The sequence below is a fragment of the Dermacentor silvarum genome, chromosome 1 (assembly GCF_013339745.2).
Source record: "Dermacentor silvarum isolate Dsil-2018 chromosome 1, BIME_Dsil_1.4, whole genome shotgun sequence".
Classification (NCBI taxonomy): Eukaryota; Metazoa; Arthropoda; class Arachnida; order Ixodida; family Ixodidae; genus Dermacentor; species Dermacentor silvarum.
In genome coordinates, this window is record NC_051154.1 from 59,743,802 (window position 1) to 59,769,704 (window position 25,903).

Genomic DNA, 25,903 nt, shown 5'->3' on the forward strand with positions numbered 1-25,903 from the left:
CTCATTCCGTCGGACAAGAACCTTCTCCTCGAGTTGGTCCTTCTCCCCAGTGCGCAGCCCCGGACGCTCCGACAAGAGCGACACTGTGCGCGCATCGAGAAAGAGAGAACGCGCCTTGAAAGCCTGGCCGGCCTCAAACGCTTCCGAGGGAACACAAACGGGCGGACAAGAGTGGCGCATGTTAGGGCGGCAGGATACAAAAACAGCGCTCGCAGCACGTACAAGAAGAGAGAGAGTGCGAAACGGGCGAGCTCGCTAAGCGACACCAGATTAGGCCACTTAGCGGCTCGGCGTCCCGAGCGCGCGCGCGCTGTATAATACGGTGTCCCCGCAGCCGCCGCGAGCCCGCTTAGTTAACTCCTCGGGCCGGGTCCGTTCCTCTCGTTAAATGCGGCCCCTGGGCGTCTGCTCGAAGACGCGCGGCGACCTCGCGACGCCAGTTGGCGAGCGCCAGCCATTCCGCCCACTCGGAGAGGTACCACTTAGCGTCGGCCCGCGCCGGCCGGCCCTTCTGTCTCCATCGGCTGGTTGGTCCCCCGAGCCATTTGCTCCGGACTCCCGATTCCCATTAGGTATTTCTCGGCAATCAGAGGACCGGCGCATCCCCTTCCTTTCCGCTACTTAGGCGTCCTCGGGTCGTTACCGCGCCGTCGAGGAACGCGGGGGAGGCGGCTGACAGAGCCAAGATCTGTCGACGACGGACACTGCCGGTGAGGGGCGCCGCAGCAAATCCAGGCCGGTCGGACACGGGACTCGGCTGCCCATTACCAGGCATCCCTTCCCTGCAAGCGAGGACGTGAGCCGCACCGGCTGCCGCAGCAGCCTCTCGGGAGAGCTGGCGCGCCACTTTTTTTTGTTTTTCTCTCTCTCTCTCTCTCTCTCTCACTTGCGAACACCGTCGCGTGCCTCTCCGCTCGTATTGTTAACCATGCTTCGGACCTTCCAGACACGCAACCCCGATGTCTAAACATCTTGGTAAGCCGAATCATCGAACATTCTGCGGCTGCTTAAAGAAATGCGATACAGTGCTCTTCGTCGTTGAGTAGCAGCTTCAAGTATGGCACTTCTATAATACCATATCGTATATGGCAGTCTTCAAGCGCTATTCCAGGATCTGTCGCAGATATACAGTAACAGGATATATATATATATATATATATATATATATATATATATATATATATATATATATATATATATATATGTAGTGATAAAGGCAAGAACTATTTGATAGTAGAAAAACTTTGTCACAGATATTGGAGATTTTCATGCATGAATAGCTTTGCGCTGGCCTCCAACTATGGCCTGCGTCAGCTTATATTGGGTGATTTAACGTGCCGAAGACAGCTCAGTGCTGCAAAGGAAGGCTTAAAAAGGAGTGCTTTCGCTTAAATTTGGACAACGAATCGGTTATTCAGCGTGCACTGAAACCATAGTACACGGCCGAAGTTTCTGCATTTCGCCACGATGACCGGACATAAAATTGGTACCTTGCGCTCATCGACGAGACGCCACAGCTGATGAGCCTTTGCAGCGTCTAGGCGGCTATTTAGGTTGACGCGAAAGCTAAGGTTGCCTGTGCATTCATGCACTGATAGTGTTTAGGTACGCATTAGAGAAACCCGGGAGTTCAACCCCATGCAAACCATTGCCCTCCAGCGTGATGCCCTTGATAGATTATATGTTTCTTTCGCATGAGGGATGAAATTGCAGATTCGTAATATGTATAACATAATAACAACGTTAAGAACGTATACTTGACCTATAAAATTACTAAAGCTATGGGCCACACTGTCCAGTACAGCCCAGCATAGGTCTTGTGCGAAAGGTATGTAGATTTTTTTAATAGAAAATACGCGTGCTAGAATCTTTCGGATGCGCGTATCTGTAGCAGCACTTTCAGAACCGTCAAACGGTGACATTAGGCAATGCCGCCATTTTCGTCCATGCCAGAGAGGAATAGACTTCTCACGAAGTAAGCCCAGCATCAGTTGGAGGGCAACACGATGGTCCATAAGACTAAATGGCACATTCGGGACATGGCCACGCATACAGAACCATTCGTTCCACGAGCACTCTAAATTTCGAGGTTGTGATACTAGTGGGTGGCAGGATTTCGATAGTTCCGCCGGGTCCAGTCTCGCCCCTCCAAATCAAACAAAATGGTATTCGACTGAGTATGTTGAAACTTGCAATTATACAGTGTGTTTTAGTTAAACTTGAGCCAAGGTTTTATATAATTAACTACGCGCTACGCAAATATAACTAGCTCAGTATTGCTGACTGTCCTGTTTGGCAACTCTGTGTATTTTTACTATCAGCTTAAGTCATTAAATAACAAAAATAATAAACATGAAGGTATTGATTAAAAAGGGCACAGAAACACTTTTTGAACACGGTGAGAAAACGATTCCGATATCCATGCTGCCGTGAACATGCGCGCCAAACATTGTTTGCCTGTATGCAGGAGGGACCATAAAAACTCGCATAATAGATTGCTTGCTCTCTCCTGCGGCTTCCGAGGCCCTCTCTGTTTTTCCGCCTTGTACAACGTCAGCGATGAAGTTACAACTAGCGCGACGGCCCATATTGACGCCAGCCACTAGGCGAACGAAAATTCGCACACGCATGCGCACCTTTCAGGTCTAGTAAACGGGTAAGCGGTAGTTACATACCACCCATTTTGTCACCATCGCCCCCCCTCCCCCCCTCCCCCAACTCACATACTTTCTTTTGTCATACGCCGACCTCGAAGGTCGCAGAAAGAACAAAAAGAAAGGAGCGGTAGGCAAGGCTGCCATCTGCGTTGCTTCAGCTGAGAGGAACAGACATGTTGAGGGGAAATGCGAATAGCAAACATATGCATTTTATGGGCCCTATAACATAATGTTATTCACACGGTGTAAGATGTTCCGACGGCGCACCCGCGCTGGGGCGAGAGAGCGGCCACTTCGTGTGACCGGAAGTGAGCGCCGCCGCTAGGGGCAGCACGTGTTCAGGAGGCCTTGGAGAAGCGGCACAACAGTGGATAATTTACGACCTCCGTCAGCATTTAAACACCCATACCCAAAGATATGCAATTTTTAGTTATTTAGACGCCAAATCCTGAGCAGGTAGAATGTTTCACGCCAGTTACAGTCAAAATACCGTCATTTCGAACACGAGAGAGACGCGTCGTCTGCTCGAGCAGACGGCGCGCTGCGCTTACCGCTGCTCGCCGCGTCGGAGTCAATCGGAATGTCGGCAGAAATATAAAGGGACGTTCCTCCAACCAAGTAGAGTCGTTTTAAGCAGGCGAACGACATATATTCATCGAAATAAAGCACTTCCGCAGCGCGTGCCCATTAAAGCGCCAGCAAAGCGAGCTAAAAGGTGGCCCCCAGAACAGGTGCTGCCCCTTGCGGCAGCGGCGTGCGTAGAGTCACAGTCACACTAAGTGGCCGCGCCGCGCCTCGCGCCGCCGTCGGATCACCTTCCTTTTTACACCGTGGTTATTCAATTGTGACTTCATTCCATACTCTTGACATCAAACTTACGTAACCGCCGCCGACGTAAGCACGGGCGGTGACCCGCAATGTTGTTTCAAAAGCCTGATCAAACGCTATCCGCGTTTATAGGAGTTAATTGTGTTTGGTTTCAAGGCGAATAGCATTGCCTGCAGCGACAGGTTTTCTTTATTTAATTGATTGGGGTGAGGCGAGAAGCGCATAGAAGATGAGAGGGTGTCGGTGGGGCCGAGCTAGCACAGTGAAAATAGATAACCTGATAAAGAGGGTGGCGCCAGTGTCTACGATTGGTCCGCTTCCCCATCGACGATTGCGGCGGCGTGCAACGAGGCGTTAAAAATGCCGCGAAAACGGGTCCTCGGTCGGATATGTGCCGAAAGGGCTCGGCAACGTTATACTGCCACGCAATTTATTTAGCATACGCAAAGAAATCAATTCTCGCCGGCAGCTGCGAGCAGCCAGCGCCGGATCGATCACTGGACAGTCGTCTTCTATACCTTTCGGAACCAGTCTCCGGCTATTAAAAAATAAAGTTCAGTTTTGTTCGGCATATTAATGATTTTTAGCGCGTACACATCACTCTGACATCGTCATTTTCCGTTATTTTGTGACGAAGCATGGCCCGAAAACATTTTCACCAATCGCGGAAGGCTAATAGTGGCAAAGGCGTAGAACCGAAAAGAAATGTTCTTCTTTTGTTCGGCCTAATCATGCATAATCAATGTGTACACGTCGTCTTTAGATAGGAAGTTTACGCGGTTTTTGTGATATCTATTGACATGCAGGCAAAATATAGGCGTGGCCTCAAAAATGTTTGACCAGTCGAGGAAGACTAACGCAGGAAATGGAATAGAAACAGATTAGAATAGTTTCACACATCAGCGTAACTGAATGGGCAGCACTTTCAAAAATTATATTTCAGAAGATCGACTTAGTTTCAATAAGTTTTTGTTAGCAACGTCGAAAGGGTACTTTCTTATAACAACATACGCATTTATGAGACTTAGTCGGAACTTAATGCTGCGTTTTAGCACCGTCTTGGTCCTGACAAAACACTGCGCTAAAGCGAAACCGATGTTAGGATAGGTGCCGTAAATGCTTATATGGTGTTAGAATGAATACATGCTGGACGTTGCTAATTGAAAATTTTTGAAAACCGGCGAATATCCTTACATATAATATATTTGAAAATGTCGCCCATTGAGTTACGTTGGTGTATTGCGGTGAAGCTCAACACATTTTCGAAGGGCCAATGTCCAAAATTCCTGGACATGACGGCATGCTTACGCCATTCGATGGGGACGCCACGAAAATGGTACGATGTCTTGAACGATCACAGACACGCGGCAGTATCAACGCTTGACAACGCCGGCGCGGCCGGCCAAGGTCTGTGCGTGCCGATGTACGTACCGAGGAGCGCATGCGCTGTAACGTTTTAGCACTCCGGTGTCCATTCAGGTCAGACGCTATACACAGATGCCTCAAGATGAGCAGTGAATTTGCTTACACGAAACCGAATCATCTCCTACCAAAAACTGTAAAAACGCCCGCTAGGCTGCATGTTACGGCGCTACTGTTGGCATGCGAAGATTTAGCGCTGGCTGCCTATATAGAGGTCTAGGACCTTCATTTAATGCTAAACAGATGACGAGTAGAAAATATTATGGCAGTACTCTTAAGAAGAAAGAAAATGGAGTGCCTCACTGCTCAAAGTCGGCGATGACCATGCACCAAGAAGGTTTTGTTCTCAACTGTTGCAGAAGAATGCACCTGGTATTTCGGCAGTCTTTTGGCGTGCTATATATAGTTCTTGCTACAACACGCACACCGCGTGTCATGACCACGCTGAACGCCGTTTTAGCCAGCCGTCTTCAACGATGCCGCGCCAACGCGGCCATGCTTTGTGCCGGCCTATCAACGTGGTCTCATCCTCCTATTCAATGCGCCACCCCAGACCCCCAAGTGTGATAACGTAGAAAAGTGCTATGGCTCGACGCCAGAAATCTGCGCGCGCCATCAAGAGAGTCGCACGAGGGGTATCTCGTGACCAGCGGGAACTTCCATTAGGCGACGTTCGCTAACTAGCCTGGATAGTCTGTGCACGCACATTCATCGCGCGGTGCTAAATGCAGCAGAGCTCAGTGCATGCATTGCAGTTTAACTGGTTTCTGGCACGCTTCCGCGCTAGCGACGCCTCTGCTGCAGTGCACTACTCTCTGGAGGCGGCAGGCAGTGCCGGTCACGCACTTCCGCGTTGGCGCTCATTAGCCTGCAGCAGCACTCACCTGCGTCTCGGTGACGTTTAGTAGTTTAGCCATCTCCGCGCGCTCGCTGGACGACAGGTACTTCTTTATCTCGAATTGCCTCTCGAGTTCGAAGATCTGTCGTCCCGTGAACGTGGTGCGCGCCTTCTTCTTGCGGGCAGCTTTGTCGCCACTTTCGCCGCCGTTGACGGGGCTCTCCGAGAGCCGGGCCCGGTTCGCCGAGTTCGGCTGCTGGGCTCCGGGGCTGGCGCCGGACGGGATGCCGGGGCTGCCGCCCGGGTTGGTCACGGCGGGCGTCGGGGACGCCGCCGCCGACGGCTGCTCGGACTCCCGGCCACCCGGTTCCTTCTTCCGCTTGGCGCCCTTTGGCACGGGCACTGGCCGCTGCACGCCTGCGGGAAAGAACGGCGAAACGTTGACCCGTATGCCGGAACACGATCGCAGCAGTGTCAGCGCATGCCCAAATCTTTCATGTGTCAAGCATTAGGCGATAGCACGCACCAAAGGCAGGGCGAAGCACGCTTTAGATGCGGTGAATGGCGTTGTTTTTTTTTTTTGTTTGTTTTTGTTTTTTTAAACCCCGAATCGTTTCTTCTGCAGCGCTCAACTCCCGTTATGTCTCACACGAAAAGCAACCGGGGAATTTCACTTTTCTGATGTGGTTACAGCGAAACTGCTACCGTTCGGTGGCGATCAGAATATCTAGGGTACTGTAGGGTACCTTTCCAGAGGCATCATTTTTGCTGCCCTATATATTTGTTTCTCCCTGTTACACAAGGTACCTCGGTAAGCGTAGCAGGGACAGCGGTAGAATGAGTTGTCAAGAAAACAAAATTGCTCATATCTTTTTGCTTTTCACGTTCTTAGGGTCTTGCTGTCTTCCTAACAGGGCCAGCATGCGAAACTCATTCACGTCACCAGCAGAGATGTACGCATATGCATTCAGAAATGGCGGTTCTCGTGAGAGAGTTGAAATGAAATTTAAACTGCCATGCATACATAAACATGAAGCCATTCATGCCATCTTCATAACATCCTAAACCATAAATAAAGGCATTAATCTTATTATTGTCTGCCCTCACTTTGCTTTGATAAAGAGCTGCATTTTATAAGTTTGTATGTCCTTGCTGCACGGAAAGTGACGAGTGCATCAGAGCAAGCAAGTATCTTCTGGTAGAAATAAAATTTTATTCGCGTCCTATGGTCTCCAATCGTGGAGCTCAAGTAGGCCAAGTTACTTCCACAAACTAGAGAAAATAAAAGTATATAAGGTAGCTACGTATTAAGTTTTTTTTTTTTTACAATTGATTACCATTCCTCATGCGCACTGATCACTTTACAAAGCGCCAGCGCACCATAGCATGGGAGGATACTGCTGTAAAACAGCACAGTTGAATTCAGACAAACGCGACGCAAAGCAGCCGCAATGTTGAGAGGCAAGCTGAGTACAACAGAAGTACAGTTGAGTACTATAACAATTTGCTAGCTGAGTACAACACAAAAGTAGGGCTAGCGCTCACAACAATCAGCGAAAAAGAGAATGTGTCGCGGACAGATTCACCAGCACTTAAAAAAGATACGCTCTTTGGGAGCAAGAAAGCGAAGTTGATTTCACAATATAGTCACAGAGTTGGCATTGCAACATACGCGGTTGCCAAAGCTTTGTTTGTGAGACATTATGTACTTATATATTTGTATTTCCTGACTTACATCGACCTTTATGCTTAGATAACATTGGAACAATCTAAAAAAAAACCTTTATTGCAGAAGGCGCCATAACTCCCTATCCTATTGTACATAAATGGTGATAATTTTGGGCCGCACTGTAACACGAACGTATACACTGTGATATTAAGACCATACCGAAGCGTACGGAAATTCCATGGTTGCTTGGGCAACTAACAATTATTTCAGCTCGATGTAGCGCAATCGTTCGCAGTACTCATTTTTCGAAAACGCACATACGCTCCTTGTTTTATAAACCAAGCATTTTATCGAGGTTGTCAACATGAAAGAATGTGTCCAAATCTGCAGTGAGAGGCCGACTAACGTCAATGAAAACTGGAGGCGTTAGCCTGGGCGAAGTATACTCTACTGTTAGTTGAAGTGCGCAACTACATGATGGCACGTGCCGGACACACAATGGACAGAAATATGTTTAGGTTGGTTGCATGGATGAATGAACATACAGGCAGTTTTGTAGCACCTGAACATGCACAGTGAATTCCGCCTCTAGTACATTTCATGCGCGAAATACGAATTTTCCAACTGTAAAAAAAAAATATATATATATTTGCCCAAGTACTCGCGGCTTGCATGTGCTTTTAGCCTTTGAGGGAAATTTACTCTTCCCCTAATCATATAGTTTCTCAACAGTTGACCTTTGACTATTTTTCTATTCTTTTAGTCCCTCCTAGAGCGTGAATTTTTATTCTAACCTTGAACATCCTGCTCATATGTATACTGTATGAAACATCTTGTCTAGACGTGTCATTGTTTCCTGATAAGATGATTAATCGTTGAATAACGTTTCGCAGGTGAATTGAAGTTAGCAAGTTGCTTTCTCTTCCTCTTTTATTTCTTCTGCGACCATTGAATCTGCACCCTGTTTTTCACTTCGCACTTTTGTCTTTATCTGCGATCAGGTTCCCGTCTGTACCACCAGAAACTTCGGCACCTGTTCGTTCAATCTTCCTAGATCTTTTTCATTGTGATGCTCCGCCTCAATGTAATCGTGTCTTACTGGCAAGCTTTCTTTAGATTGCTGCACCCGCCGGGGTGGCTCAGTCAGCTAAGGCGTTGCGCTGCTGAGCACGAGGTGGCGGGATCAAATCCCGGCCCCGGCGGGCCGCATTTCGGTGGAGGCGAAATGCAAAAACGCCCGTGTGCTTGCGTTGTAGTGCACGTTAAAGAACCCCAGGTGGTCAAAATTAATCCGGAGCCCTCCACTACGGCGTGCCTCATAATCAGAACTGGTTTTGGCACGTAAAACCCCAGAAAGAAGAAGATTGCTGCATAACGAACACATATTATTATTATTATTATTATTATTATTATTATTATTATTATTATTATTATTTACAGTTATTTAACTCCAGAAAGGCATTTTCTCACTCTCAAACTGGTGTAGAAACAATAACCTACTTTTAGATGTTTCCAAAACTATGGTATGAAGTTATGCACGGAAAACATGCCATATGCAATTCCCATACACCCTTCGTGATGCTCCACTGCCCAAGGTGGATTAAATGAAAGATCTAGGTGTGTACGCCAACAAAACGCTAAGCTTCTCTTCACACGCTAAATAAGCGAAGCAACGTGTCCTTCGCGCTCTTGGTATTGTTTGTCGGATATCGAATCACTTCCACTCCCCCTGTTGATTATATTCTACTGTGTACCGTCCGCTAATAAAGTATGCCTCTGTGGTGTGGGGCGGAACGTACAAATCTAATTTTGACCTCATTGAAAGCGTGCAAAATAAATTTATATCTATTTTCAAGCACCACTTTTTCCGTTCTGGCAACCACAGTCCAGCCCTCTCAAGGATACCTTAATTCACGCCTCTAAACTCAATACGTATTAAGTCGGACCTTTTGTTCCTCTGTAACGTGGTCCATGGCATTATGCATTGTACAAAGCTTGTCCAATTTTCCGTACCGCAACAGTATACCAGGCAGCATTCCGCATTTTCTGCCCGGCCTTGCTGAATTAAAGACTGTCCGAATTGCTGGACTCCAAAAAACATTTAATAAGAATTTTGCCTGTATTGAGATAGTTCAGAGTTTATTTCCTATGTGTTGTGTAAGTGTAGATAATAATGTTGCATTATTAACTCCCTTTTACGCTCGCCTTCTCGCTTTCTGTTTCCATATTTGTTTCTTTAGCTCACATTGTTTTGTCTACCACATTTGTCTTCTCTGTAAAGTTCGTCTGACGTATTACTTTTAAATTGCACCAGTGCAAAGGCTCCGTAGATGTTCCTGGGCAATATAATAAACATTTGATTATTATTATTATTATTATTATTATTATTATTATTATTATTATTATTATTATTATTATTATTATTATTATTATTATTATTATTATTATTTGATTAAAACGACGAGAAGAAGGAAGCCGGAGTTTAGAATAGCCATAGTCGAGTTCAGTTTTAGCGGACATGGCCAGGTAAAATGAAGGCTTCAACGAGGTCGTAGATATCACCAGAGCGCATTACAGAGGCGGCATTGTCAAGTTTTTCTCAACTCCTTTGAGGCGTATGTTTGTGGGAGAAATGAAGGCGGACAGTCACCATGCATGGAACGATATCGGCATCACCAACGGTACAATTACTTCAACGAATGGGTGGGCAAACGCGCTGCATGGCCCGCCGCCGTTGCAACAAGGAAAGGCAATATGCTAATCGAGTGCGTTTCGTGTGTCTATATTCACACCTTTAGTTGCGCAGTCACTGCAATTCGTGAACCGGATTTCATCATTGCTGAGCATAAGGTGTGAGCATGAAGTCATTCTTCGCTGTCGAGTGCTTTCTGCCCCCTTCGCCGTATCACTATAAAGCTTAAAGTTTGTGACTTCACAGCTAACACCGGAATTGGTGTACTTGTAGTTCTGTTTTTTTTTTTTTGTTTTTTTTTTTCAGTCCACGCGTCTAAAGGACGCGACTGTAAACATTCACTTTATCTTACTTTTGTGTGTTTGTTTCGCTCAAGGTAAAACGCAGCAAGCAACACGTTTCAGCAAAATTATAGACGTAGTTCAATTTTATATATATATATATATATATATATATATATATATATAGAAAGAGAGAGATAGAGAGTTAGAGCGACAAACGCGATCGAGAGAGAAAGAAACGAAATAGTTACACTAAGAGTCGACTAACAACCGGTAGTAAAGAGCGTCTTCGTCAAAGGACCACCATGATGAAGCGTGAGCCTTCTATGTGGGGATTAAAACGACAGAAAAGACTCGCAACCTTTGCATTTGATACACCACGAAAATAATAGAATGGTGTCTCATGCGACGCTACTGATCTCTTACTGTGCCATTAGCTACTGTGTCATTACCTGAGGTAATTTATTCACCTTTTTTTATTATCCCTGACGACAAGCTCATTTTCCCTTTTATGTTTGTGGCGTGAGAGAGAAACGTACTTACATAAAATTAATGTTGATATGCTGCACTACAAAAGCAACACAGTTGCCAGTATTGCTACATGGTAGCCCAAGTCGTGAACTTTAGTATCTTATGGAAAGAGTAAAACAGCTATGGCATGTCATTTCTGGCGATACTAAACAACGTACATACGGAGGGTACTGTACTATATACTGTCGTTAAAAATAACACTTCAACTTCGAGGCCGTATATTCGCTTAAAAACGCGTCTACGTCACCGAGTAAAAGAGTGCAATTGCAACCGTAGACTTCGGGGCCCGAATTCACAAAAACTTCTTACGCTAGAATTATTCGTAAGAAAGAATTTCAGCCAATCTGGACGCAAGACATATTATTATTAAAAGCCGCCGGCCAATGGCGAAGAGCTCTTACTAAAGAAAAGCTTTGTGAATCTGGCCCCAGATACCTTGTGATGGCTTGATACATTTAAGTACCTTCCTCAGTGACCGATCATTGTGACACTAGCGATTAGCTTCCAATGTCTCTTAACCAGGAAGAACAACGCTGATCATGAAGAACGTTATATATGATCGATAGGCTAACGCGGGCTCTAGCATTTAGTTTTCATGCTCATTCTTAACTGCACAAAAAAAAGCACTTGAATCGTGACCATTCGCGGTTGTTATCTCTGCTAATCTTTGCAATCTATATAGGCCTTGCACCATCGCTCCAAGTGCACTACGTCACTGTCTCCACTCCACTTCTGGTTGCTTCGACAAGCCACCTCCGTCCGATTATAAATCGCTACGTCTGTTTATTGATAGACGGACGTAGAAAGAAGACCCACGTCTGTTCGCATTCAGCGTGCATGCCATCAACGTTTGGCTCTATAACAAAGCCTCTATCGCCGGCGTCCCGTGAGAGTGGATCGCACGCCCTCTCCTTTCTCCTAAAGGTACTGTGTTCCCGGGTGACTCCACGAGAGAAAACCGATCTTGAACGGGGCGAGCTTCGGGCCTCTCGGGTGGATCGTCTATTTTGGGCCTCAACGCCGGCGGGGTTGCTGGCGCAGTTCATCGCCTAATGAGCATTTTGGGCACGGCTAAACTTAGGCGATCCTTTATCAATGCCCGTTACTCGGGTGCTCACCGCGACGACAAATGGGGATGCCGATCGAAACACGTGTAACGGGGCCCTGCGCGCCCGACGCGGGAGACATGTGCGCCGACTCGCGGTCCCCTTCGGCTCCGCATCAACACAGCCACTGCGCATGTGCACGCGGTGTTTTATACGTACACTGAAGGAGAAAAACGATGCGAACAGATGTGAAAAATAAGAAGGGTAAGTCGCTGAAAAAAAATTATTCACATCTTGCTGAGTGTCTAAGGAATTCATCTTTTATATTCGCAGACGATTGCGTCATTTACCGTCCCGTTTCCAACCAAGATGACAATTACAACTATGCGCAATACCTCGTTCATGCCGTTAAACCTTAATAAATTTAAAAGCACGACGTTTTCCAGTTTACACACCGTAACGCACCCTACCTCAACTAAGTTCCCGTTGAGCACACGCCATCTTACAAATATCGATCTTGGAGTTCACATGACTTCTTCCTTATCGTGAGTAAAACGCACATAGAAACCATCTGCTCGCAAGCTTCGCGAAGGCTGGAGTACCTGCACCGTAACCTAACGAAAACATATTTAGAAATGACAAAACTTCCTTAACTCACGTACGTCCTACCTAAACTCGAGTACACGTCATCGATCTAGCACCCATCTTAACAAGTGTATACCTCTCCTACCACCTCGGAGCGATCCAGAACCGCGCCGCCCAATATGGCATCAGACTACTCAAGACTCTCAACCTAGCGTTGCGCTACTAAAAAAACGCGCCCCTCACAATTATGCGTAAGTGTCAAATGACCCATTGAGCGAAATGCAGCTACACTAACGTGAAACCTGGAGAGGTGCGAAGTATGCAGTGGTGCACCGCTAATGGGGTCATACTGCCTTAAGCAATGGCTCATAACCCTGTAAACGCGGCCTCCCATTACGACGACAGAAGAGGAGTGAAATTCTACGCTGGAATGATGAGCGGCAACGCAGTCAGCTGTGGAAGACGACGACGACGACGAACGCGGGAGCCGTGGCACGAGCGCGGGCCGAGCGCGAGCACGAACCGCTTGCGTTGGAAGACGACGACGACGAACGCGGGAGCAGTGGCACGAGCGCGTGCCGAGCGCAAGCACGAACCGCTTGCTTCAACGCAGCCAGCTGTGGAAGACGACGACGACGACGACGAACGCGGGAGCGATGGCACGAGCGCGTGCCGAGCGCGAGCACGAGCCGCTTGCTTACCGTGACTACGACTACGACGACGATTACGACAGGAGACGCCGACAGCCCGGGGGCATAAGGTGCTTCGCACCTAAAACAGGCTCGACCTTCCGTCACTTGCATAGCGTGGCCTCGTATCTCGTGTATGCCCCTTCACACCTACTATTACCACTCACTATCAAGGCATGCCTTGTTACAACCGCGTTTGAGAACTCAGTCATGGCGTAATGGACATTTCCGGTCAAACATAAGCAATGTCCAATTCCTTCTTCTCACACACTATATAGTCTTAAGATAACCTTGTCACACGCAAGAACCTAGTCATTGTGTGACAAACTAAAATATTATTTTAGATAACGTACTTGTGTTATCTCTATCGCAGACGACTCATTGTATATACGTATACATTCTAGTCACTATTGTTGTGTTGAACGGCCACCCGCGTTTTAAGAGATACCCAACATTTGTATATATTACCTTTTTATTAGCTTTATCCACTCTAGTGCTTTCTACTATTGTTGTTAATAACCGACTGCTTTCTTTACTTCTTCTACTCGTTTTTATTGTGTTTTCTTGTGAGCAAGGACAGACATGTATCTAATCTCATCTTATGTAATGCCTTCGGGTCTTTAGAATATATATATATATATATATATATATATATATATATATATATATATATATATATTACGTATATAAAATTAAATGTTGCGCAGAGAGTCCATTTAATTTCAAAGTAAAGTACATTTAGGGCAAATACGTTCTGAGGAAGCCCGCAAAGTAGAGGAAAGTTCATAAAATTGGAAAACTCGGATGGACGACAATTACTTTTTTCCTTTCAAAACCTAGTTACAAAAGAATGCCACAGGAATAATCACGGAGTACTTAATATACGTACGCTGCAAAAGCACAAATATTAGAATGAGTCGGTGCGATTGCATACGGGAGAAAAACGGCACGAAACGACGAGTCACGCGTCTTCAATTTTCGCGCTTCTACCATAGTCGCAACTGCGCCAATTCTACAGAACATCCACCCGTCCTTAATGGCGCCTATGCGTCCACCCGTCTGGGAACAGCAGTCGACCGATCCAACGTATTTTGGCTATGTCACGCTCCTTTGCTGGGTGTTATTTTCTCCGCGAGAACCGAACGCCCATACGATATTGTATTTGCGGATAAATCACTCCGTCTGGAGCGCCCTTGTAACAAGGAAGCATTAAAAATATCTATGCGCTGGCCTGCCAGTGTACGCACCAACTATCTGGTTGCGTGCGTGTGAGGAATGTGGTGTATACCCCGCGAGCAAAAGTAATAGACGCTTTCCCTCTCCGTTTTTTTAAACCGCCGCACTGGTGCACCAAAGTTCACCGCTGTACTTTTTAATAATTAAACAATTTTCGCTTATCGCTTTTTGATGTTGCCAAAAGTTACACTAAGAAAAAATAACTTTGTCAGCTGCCGTAAAATGTAACTTCGAAAACAAAGGTCGAGGGCCCATTATATTTGTACACGGTGCTAGGCAGCAATTATTTCTACGTTTATGTCTTTCTACAACGCCCAAGGATTTGCGAGGGCGATCTAGCTGTAGGATTCGATAAAAGATTATTGCGCAGTGTATTCTACCCTGTATCCATTATGCTGCCGTGGAATTTCGTCAGGCGTTTACTATGGTTGTCGGCTTTGCTAAATTACAAAAGTAAACGCCAAGCCTTCGAGAGATGCCCTTAACGATACTGCTGTCTCTCGATCCCTCGTGTCGTCAATAACCAGTGACCTTTGCTCCTAGAATTATAGGGCCTGGGCGCCCACGTCGACGTACCAGGCGCTCAGGACTATTGCGTCGCGTAGAGTAATTAATAAAAAAAAGAAAACACGCGATAGAAGCGGTCGGTTTGACAAACGTCAAATCAGTTCAGCGGAATTTCGCGAGGTAGAAAAAGTTTAATGAAAGGGAAAATTGCCATCCACCCGACAGAAGCAAAACTGTTTCGTTATAACTGATTCGCAATATTCAGTGTCCCTGAGCTTCGAGTTGTCGCTTAATTCGGCCTCGTTCTGCGATCTACTATGTTGGTCCCGGTTTGAACCCCCGTACAAAGAAATTTTTTTTTCTTTTTTTTTTCCAGTTGCGAAGCTTCCTTTCGCAGAAACCCGAGTGAGTGTCCTTTGTAGCTTGTGCTACTCTCGGGTGGATCACAACTTCTCATTTCCCAAGTATGAAGTTCATAAGTTTCATCCAGTTAAATGTTAATTTATCGGCTGAGTTTTCAGCGAACCCCAGTAATGCCAGTTTGTGGCATTCCGCCTGCGTCAACGGCTTGTAGTGCAACCTTCTATGTCTAGAGAGAGAGAGAGAGAGAGAAACGAGAAAGGAAAGGTAGGGAGGTTCACCAAGGGCATGCCCGGTTGGCTACCCTACGTTTGGGGAGGAAGAATGGGGAAGAATAGATAAGAAGGAGCGAGAAGAAAAATAATAAAGAGTCAGTCATTCACAGAGTCAGTCGCAGAGGAATGTCTACTGTCACAAGCGTACATACAGTCCAGTCGCCTTCAATAAGTGCAGAAGGGCTTTTGTGGTCTTTCGCATGCAAGAATGCATAGGCCATGGTCCAAGGATTTTTCCTCCGAGAGCACTTTATTCTCTAATACGCTGAGTTCAGCTTGTTAGTCGTTGAGCGTCAAAGGATGGGCAATGACACAGAAGGTGCTCTGGAGTTTCATCGCACCCGCACAAATTACACGCCGCACTGTTGGCCATTCCTATTAGGAATGAATATGAATTTGTAAATGCGACGCCCAACCACACGCGACACAGTAAACTTGTTTCGCGACGAGAGAGTCCAGGTGGCAGGCGAAGTCGCAAGTTAGGGTCGAGAGAGTGCAAGCGTGAGTTGGTGAAATCCGGTGAATTCCATCGTAGAAGTGTGGTGCGGCGAGCAAGTGATTGAAGTTGCCGCGCAGCGTCCGTTCTTGAGAGTGGTATAGGCACCCGCTGATGATTTTGATAAGCCGAGCTAGCAGCTTCATATGCGCTGTCGTTGCCGACAATTCCGCAGTGGATCGGTAACCTCCGAAATGCAATGTCGTGCCCTTTCTCGAGCGCGTGGCGATGAGCTTGTCTTATTTCGTACACTAGCTGCTCGTGTAACCCATGACGTAGGGCAAAATCTAGAGTTTGTAGGGCTGCTTTCGAATCGCAGAAAATGGCCCAACGATTTGGTGGCTGCTGGAGCACGTAATTGAGTGCATCTTGAAGAGCCGAAGGTTCTGCTGCTGTCGACGTGGTGTTGTGAGAGTGCGCTCCATGTTGCATGACTCCATCACTCATGGTGTCTCGTCACAATACCAGAGAATGTAGCCTGTGGTCGTCGCACTGGCAAACCAGCTAAATGGTGGGATGGTAGCCATGAAAGACGTCGAATGTACGCTCTTAGCGTCTCAACAACAATATGAGTGCGGTGTATACATCTGCAACGTGGAGCGCACGGATGGTTTCCATACTGTGCGCTTAACCCAAATTGTTTCAGGACTGTATATAGTAGCGTTTCCGTAATTTGCCCGGCGCACCCAGATCATACATCACACCACATGAACTCTATGGATGTTGCTAGGTATTCGAGCTCTAAATAATTCTGGGGTTTTACGTGCCAAAACCACTATCTGATTCGAGCTAGATCTACCCAAGTCATATGAGATTTTCCTGTTCTTATATGGAGTCGCCGGCTCCCCAGCGTCATCCAACGGCTCCTTGCAATGAAAAAAAAAATTATTTTCTAGTTCTTGTTTCTTATAAATTATTGGCCTCACATTGGTTCAACAGTCCCAATACAAGGCCATGACAGCTGTGATCATGCGCACTGTGGTCTTTAGTTCTATTACAGCTGCTCCTGCGCGCGACCGTTTACTCTCTTTTCTAAGAGCAAACATCGCAATAATAGCTGCTAAATACTCGAAAAACAATTCATTTGCAAAAGTACACAGCTCCAAAGGTCCACACCTTCGTTTCGTCATCTTTATGAAAGCGAAGAAATGCTTTTCTTGCAGAGCCTGCGTTCCATAGTGATAAGTTAAATAACAACCTGACCTTTCGACAGCCAATCAGACAGCCGATATGGCGGATAATGGCGGCACTGCGGCCGCCATGTGTGTACAGAATATAACTTCACATCTTTTCCACGCGTTCGTTGACCCGTGACCTACAACTACACGCCTTCCGCTTGGATTGCCACGACGCGAGCAGTTCATGTTGTGCCCTTTGTAGTCGGCTCCGCATTTACCACCGCCTCCCCCCCCCCCCCCCCCCCCCCCCCCTCACTGGAGCGGCTGACAGCGACCCGCGCAGCTGTGATGAGACCTTCACCCACCTTCTCTGTGACAGCGTAAGCTGTAGTACGGAGAGGCACGTGATGGGTTTAACGTTCTTGATAAACTGGACACACACACACACACACATATATATATATATATATATATATATATATATATATATATATATAGTATAGAGAGATATGCGGCAGCCAAAAAAGTATGCTGGCTCCGCTGGTATAGCATAAAACAATAAACGCGACGTATGTGGAAATCACTTCTTTTTTATCGCATAGGCAAGGGTTAAGTAATTCTGCAAGTCTTTGAGTCAAGTGTCACGCTAACATGGTACTTCAAAGTGGATCTACGCTTACTTTCGCAGTGCACATCGATGATAGCCCCGACATAGACTCTGTGATCGATCACTTAAGATTACAAGTGGCATATACAAGCCACTTTACCGTACACGTCGTGTACCTTCGACTTATTGCTAATGTGGACAGTTGTGGGAAAATGTGCAATACCTCCTAATAAGTTGTCCTCGGTACGTGTCACATAGACGAGTTTTAAGAACAGCACTCAACCGACTTTATGATCGGCCTTTTAGCATGCAAAAGCTTCTTGAACCTTGTAGTTACGCATCAGGGTCCAACGAACTGCTCTAATGGCTTTAGCAGCATTCCTGAGAGATAACGATATATTGTAGAATTATTGACATGGTGTACAGTCAGCTTTAGCCTTCTTTATATTTTGTGCATGTATGCATGTCTGTTTTTTATTCCCAGATTTTCAATTTGTCTTCTCTTTTGTAGGTTACTCAAGTGTGATTTCGTGTTTACAAACGTATATGGCTTTGATTTGGTTTGGAATAAAATTGATTTGGGAATAAAATTGGGTTGGGGTGCATACGGAAGGCATTGCCAAATCCTGATGGGGAGCTTACCACTGTCGTTAAAAATAAATGTGTATAATCATTGCATTCAACCGGTGCTAACATATGGGGGAGAAGCTTGGAGGTTAACAAAGAAGCTCGAGAACAAGTTAAGAACCGTGCAAAGAGCGATGGAACGAAAAATGTTAGGCCTAACTTTAAAAGACAGAAGGAGAGCGGTGTGAATCGGATAGCAAACGGGGATAGCCGATATTCTAACTGACATTAAGAGAAAAAAATGGAGCTGGGCAAGCCATGTAATGCGTAGGATGGATAACCGGTGGACAATTAGAGTTACAGAATGGATACCAAGAGAAGGGAAGCGCAGTCGAGGACGGCAGAAAACTAGGTAGGGTGATGAAGTTAAGACATCTGCAGGCGCAAGTTGGAATCAGCGCAAGACAGGAGTAATTCGCGATCGCATGGAGAGGCATTCGTCCTGCAGTGAACATAAACATAAGATAATGATGATGATGATGATGATGGCTTTGATGAAGTGTCGTGTTTTTCGTGTGGAATCGCAAAACCATGCGAAAACTCTTCTTTTTTCTCTCTATCTCTTTATTTTTTTCTTTAAGTGAGTATCTGTTAAGTGTCTGTAGACCCTACAAGACGGTTTTCTACAGTCCACACGTCAGACTATAAAGAATGCGATATATATTATCTATTTTCCAATTAATTAGTTCATTGGTTTATTTAAATAACAATAAACTTTGGCAGCAAACTGCTCAATAGTCGAAATGTTTCACTTCACCAATCATCACTCTTCATTCATTTAACAATTTGTAGTTGGGGAGAAGCCGGCGATATAACGTGCTTCTTTCGAACATTTCCAACACGTAATAAATAAATAAATTAATTAATTAATAATAGCGATAACTTTTATGATTTCTATGCTTTGAAAGTAACTCTAACGAGGAGGAAACTTGACGTTTAGTCCTTTGCGTCGTGCGGTCTTTGGCAATACGTGAGCAGAATTGTGCCACACGAGGAGCCACCAACCCAATTATATGCTTGCAACCACATCTCCGAACTACAACACTGCCGCTGGTGCTGATCATGCTGTCAAGTGAGTTGAAGGTAACATTGTCCTACCGCGCATCGTGAATCTCCCCCAAGAGAGCAAAGACGTCGATTATCGCTGAAGCCTACATACAACACAACCAAGTGCGCGTGAGACAGCGTGGGCCAGCAAGCATTATCAAAGTTATCCAGAGGGATCTAGCGGAAACAGCCTTCCGCTGTCCCGCTATTCCGCGTCGTGCCCTTTTACCTCATACTTAGCTCTCGCCTCTCTTAGGCTAGGTCTATACGAGGCGCATAACTCTTTATGACTTTGTGGGAATGCGTTCATCACCGCGCGTTGGCCACGGAAACGGCCCGGCAGCCCTACCGAACTCGAGTTGGGGACCACTGGCACCCTAAAGGCGAGCTGAGCAGGCCACATTACTGCTTGGGCTGGCGACGCCAGGAGACATTCCTGGCCCCTCGAAACTGCAGAAACACGAGCGGCAATAGCCGTGAAGGAGGCAGCGACCATTAAGAGCCCCTCCTAAACACTCACTTTTATAGCGCACAAGTAAGCCGTGGCCCGTGGATGTATCCCACTCGAAGAAGCGTTTTGTCTTCTGCCGCATCAACGAGCAAAACTGTATATAAGCAAGTCACGCTTGCGGTGCACTTGCAAGTCACAGCAGCTTCGTATATGCGCTGTACTTGGAGTCCCGAGATTGCTCCCGCACCGCGGTTTGCGCTGTACCGAGAGAAACCGTTTTCTCATTAGACCGTAAACCAATTTAGGATGCGAAGGCCCCGACAACGAGCCTCCAGCTGCTCCTCTCAATTTTACCACCCATCTCTGGCAGTGCTTACAATGTGCGATGCTGTCCTCCCTCACGAGGGATCCACCTAAACTTTCCGGTGTTTCTTAAATTGAGAGATAATTATTGCCCTCCTATTCTACGCGCTTTAGCATAGGAATTTTATAAAATTGACAATGACCAAAGAAAGAGCCATGCAATGGAAGTTAAGCGCTTTAATACAGAATGGGAGCGGATTGTGCATACGCAGGTGAACAAATATCGCACCGATGCTAGCGTTCTTTTCTTTTTGGTATATAAGGTTTATTTCTGCTCCTTCTAGCGTTTAAAAGAAAACATTTACCGACATTTACGCAGGCCATAAAAAAGAAATCAATAAGCCTCTTAAGAGCAGTCTATTCACTGTCGGCGCAGTTTCTTCAAGGACGCATTCATCTTCTTTCCGAGCAAAAGAGGCAAGCATTCAGCTTAGAACAAGTGGAAGTTGAGCAAGTTCGTAGGGATTCATGGTACGGAAAGTCAGGCGTACAGAACACGGACACAAAAAGAACAAGAAGTTATATCACGTGTTCCAGTTTGCACATGGTTGCAAAAAGCATAGAAAATAAGGAGAGAGTCATAGGTATACGCTACATTAATTCACTCTGTCCCATAGACTCAAGAAAGTAGGTGGTCGATATACGGGGTCAACGTTTTGCTTACGGCTGGCAATGTTAGGAAAGATATGCGCCGCCGTGCAGAGAAAGAAAGAGAAGTTGAGAGGCGAAAAATATCTGTCATGTTAAAGCGTATTAACAAGTCAGTAGAATGCCGTATAGAAATAGTTAAGAGAGTTCCTCTTGCAGATGCGGTCGATGTTATGTAGGGCAGACAGGCTATTGAATCAGTCGGAGATAGAGCTAGTATAAATGATAGTTTGACTGGTGGAACGCCGTCTAACTATTCGATGCACTGTCGCATTTTGTAAGTTGTACTTCAAAATTTGCAGACAGTATAGTTCAGTAAGACACAAGAACGAAGCTTACCTTATGGTCGAGGCGTGGCATATCTATAATAGCTGTAGCACGTGCGTAAGTCAGCCTTCAGTTATCTTGTATAAAGAGAAATTGTCCATGCCTAAATACTTATGTTTCGCGACTGCTCTCGCGTGTCAATGACGGACGGGTTGATGTTGCCATCGCTTGAGCATGTGCACATAATTTCTGTGTCTGCCTTCTTTTCCGCCACTGTGCGACCTTTCAATTGGTAGCTGGCGTTTGTATCGTCCTTCCCGGTTTCTTTTTTCTTTCTTTTTTTTTCTTTCTTTTTTTTCTTTCTTTTTTTTTAATGCTCACTTGTTTTTCCGTAGCATGTAGAAATCAGCGCTTCAATAGAACGCTCGGTCAAGGTCTGAAGAATCGACTTCCCATCCTTTACCATAGTATTCTGCGAGAACTCACATGCAGCCCTATCAGTGGCTGCTTAGCAGAGCCACCCCAAATCCAGTGCAGAGCCTTGTTTCCAATTCGGTTCATTCAGCCTCCTTACGTGCAACTACCTGAGAAGGTTTGCGGAACACGGCCAGTCGTAAAAAGTTTAATCTCTTCGCACCCTCCTTAAGCATCTTGGGAGGTGCATTGTTATGATGGCGCACAGAAGCACAGTGGTCAAAAATTGAAACGGAAACAGCAACGAAGGCCTTTTACGCGTAATCGCATGGAAGTGCGACCAGTAGTCGCTCTGTAGCGAATTTTTAGGCACAGGATATATATTCCCAGGTGTGCGTTCTGGAGTCTGAATTAGGCCGTTATAAGAAATGCGGGCGAACCTGGAAATGGAAACGCATTGGAGTAGGTTTGGAATTATTCAGTTTCTTTCTTTTATTTTTGCACTGTACATGCTACTCTAACGTGTTTAGTTGCGATAAACTATTCTCCGTATCTTGTACGCGTAGCTCCCGTGCTACAAACGCTTCAACAAGATCGCGAACTGAGCAATAGATTAGATTATGGGGTTTTACGTGCCAAAATCACGATCTGATTATGAGGCACGCCGTAGAGGGGGACTCCGGACATTTTGGACCACCTGGGGTTCTTTAACGTGCACCTAAATCTAAGTACACGGGTGTTTTCGCATTTCACCCTCATCGAAATTAATGCGGCCGCCGTGGCCGGGATTCGATCCCCACGACCTTGTGCTCAGCAGCCCAACACCATAGCCACTGAGCAACCACGGCGGGTCGCGAACTGAGCGAGTTGGTGTATATAGGTTCACTAATATTAAAACGCGAAACTAACGGCTTCTGAAAGACAGGGGATCAACCCGCCGTGGTTGCTCAGTGGCTATGGTGTTGGGCTGCTGAGCACGAGGTCGCGGGATCGAATCCCGGCCACGGCGGCCGCATTTCGATGGGGGCGAAATGCGAAAACACCCGTGTACTTAGATTTAGGTGCACGTTAAAGAACCCCAGGTGCTCAAAATTTCCGGAGTCCCCCACTACGGCGTGCCTCATAGTTAGAAGTGGTTTTGGCACGTAAAACCCCATAATTTTAAAGACAGAGGATCAGCGTTTACTATATCAACTGAAAGATTTATCCGATACCTTAGCAGCGCTGTTTGAAGCTAACATATATTTATTTGGCCGTTGTCGTCAAACAGGCAATCGACGCCAAATGAGAGAGAGAAATGTCAAATGAAGCAACGTATACCATGACCCTGGTATACGTTGCTTCATTTTCAGCGCCTGTGTGTCCGTGTCTCCCCTTTTTGTGGTCGTCTGTTTGCGCTGTTACCCAAAGTCTCAAGATGTACCAACTCGCCCAAAAAGAAGTATTGATGACCCTGGTTCGTTGGCTTCACACAATTGTTACAAAAACAATCGCGCCATTCGCTTCCCCTGATTGTTCTCGCTCATTGCATAGCGAGGATCTTGAATTTAGCAGCCTTGAGGTATCGGCCACGAATGTTTATTGGCCAGTTAATTGCGCGCCTGCGCCTATGGGATCGTGTTCTACGTGGCGCCTGCTGTTTAATAATAACGATGTACCAAATTCACGGAGGTCATTGTCGTGTGTGTCGCTGGCTGTGCCAGCTCAAGTGTTTGTTGTATATACGTGTTCATAAGTATTCGAAAACATAGTAGAGGATAGCATGCATCACGCAAAAATTGTTGATTCAGCTCGCAGCGGCAGTAAGTTGTTCTGTTCTCAGTTTTATATATATATATATATATATATATATATATATATATATATATATATATATATATATATATATATATGGCGCATAGCACAGGGTGTCCCTGTCAAGCACTCTTTTTTTTTTTTTTTTTAATGCGAAACCTACTATGCGGATGGAGTCTCATTGTAGGCTGTTATGAGCAATAAAAGTCTTCACTATTCATCGTATTTAAAAAACCGTTTCCAGTAAATACTTCGTTATTCTTTTATTTATGGCAAATACATCAGTATAATGTATTAGGACACATACGAAAATATCAGTTTCAGTTGTGTCTGGCACGCTGTCTTTTATGTAGCTCTGTTTTTCGCGTTTCAAAATAACACTATGTAGTTTATCGCTTTCATCGATGCGAGACACTTTTCCGGTAACGCGTTATAGCACTGCTTATACGGGACCCAGTCTGATCAATATCAGCGCTACTAGAAGCGCTGTGGAAAACGATCGTGCGCGGGGCGTTTAAGATAATTTGTACCAAGCCTAAAAAAAAGAAAGCCCGTGCGCGGTACTTAAATGCAACAGGCTTAGTGTTGTTCAATGTACTATTTAGCCACAAGGTGGGGTAAGGGGGGAGGGGGGGGCATAATTGCGATGACCCTAATGGAATGATTAACAGACTAATCGCCTCCTTCTTAAGCGTCGATTTAAACGGGAAATCGTAATTGAAGCTATAGAGTGCATACAGAAACTTACAATCAAATCTGTTTATGTAAAGGCAGCTGTTATAGGCTTACTATTTCTTTTTTCTAGTATGTATGGCATTAGTGACTGATTTACGATCTTTAAATTAATACACCTGACGTCTGTACACTCTTCGGTTCATTTCTGTTCAAGTGCTGTATTTATCGTGCAAGCCTTGTCTGACAATTACTCGGGGGTGCAGACCTTGTCAAGCCTGATAGATGGCTTTTTGTCTGTACCCACCAAGTGTCTTTGATACTGAAATAAAATAACTGATTGATTGATTGATTGATTGATTGATTGATTGATCTCCAGAAAAAGCACACGAGATCAGAAAAGGTAGCATGTGAGTAAGCGCTCGCTCGCAATGACAGTATTGACATTAAACATGTTTAATCGCCCCATTTGTCGACAGGCTAGATATATATGTATATTGACAAAAGTAATTGCAAAGGCCATTCTCTTCGATCCATCATTATCACGCACGGTGTGTTCATACTTCATGTTGCATGCTTCAGCGATGATTTGAAGTATTCGGAGTATGATTGACGGCAGTAAAGTATCGCAAGCACGTGGTACTTTCTTTTTTCTTTCCTTTTTTTTTTATCTTGCTTGCTTTTCTTTTAAATCGAGAAAATAAAACCCAAGACAGCTATTTTCATGGAAACAAATCAGTTGAATATTCCTCAACGCGTTCTGCATGTTCTCCATTGAATGTTTTGCGTTTACATTGATACTTAATCTTGCTTAAATAGCCAATGATTTTCGTCGCAAGAAAATCGGGGTAGCTTGCACTAGTGGCGCAAGGCTAACGACACAGCGGAGCTGAAGAAGGTTCCTAGCTGGTCCTGGCTATACGAAGTGATGCCAATTTATACGAAGTAATGCCAAGTGATGCTAAGTTATACGAAGTGTGTAAGCATTTCCTCGTGGTCCGTGGCATCGGGGAACGCCTCGCGAAGCACTTGAAATCCGAGCACACGTAGGGGAAGTGGGGCGAAACCTATTCACAGTGTACGGCGGCGTGCAGCAGACGAAACGCCGGGATGACGCCACGGCGCATGCGCAGTAGTGCGCAGCTGGTCTGAGCTCGGCCGAGCCGCCGCCAGAGGCGCCTGCTGCAGTCACGGACACCGCGAGCGTTCGGCGCTAATGCGGGGAAATGTCGGCACCACCTCTGCCCGTTGCCTCGTTGGTGCTGCTACAATTTGTTTCTCTCTCTCTCTCTCTGTCTCGCTTTCATTTTCTCTTTCTCTCTCCCGAGCATAGCGCGCGACGCTCCGCAAGGTGGTTGCTAGGCAACGCAGTGGCAGGCAGCTGCGGTCTCGCTGGTTGCCATGGCTACGGCACGGCTGGCTTTTCGTGAAACGCGCACTTTTTACGGTTGGCTTAAACAGCTCCGTTGTTAAAAGAAAGTCTGCGCATGGCCAAGAGGCCACTGAACACTACTGCACCGGCTGCATTCGTGTAACCCGCATCAACTTTTTTTAAGGTTAGGTGCAAGTTAGCTGAAACATTCTGTATATTGCCGTTAAGGGGGCTTATAGCTATGCGCTAAGGGCGCATATAAAGCGGCATATAAAGGGTACACAGTATGTGGACCACTGAGCTAGTCCTACCTTGCAGTGTTACATAAGAAGAGACAGGATCACCGAACAATAACGACGGGAAATCATGACGTCATGGCGTTTCTCCCCACTGCATACTTCTTTATGCAAT

General features: G+C 45.9%; 1 protein-coding gene across 1 annotated transcript in view; it reads right to left on the reverse strand.

The window, feature by feature from the left end:
• Window positions 1-25,903, reverse strand: part of LOC119442079 (homeobox protein Nkx-6.2) — a 183,327-nt gene that overhangs the window by 64,730 nt on the left and 92,694 nt on the right. The window contains exon 2 of the mRNA XM_049668591.1: window positions 5,792-6,162. Coding sequence (XP_049524548.1) covers window positions 5,792-6,162 — 371 coding nt within the window. The remainder of the gene's footprint in view (window positions 1-5,791; window positions 6,163-25,903) is intronic.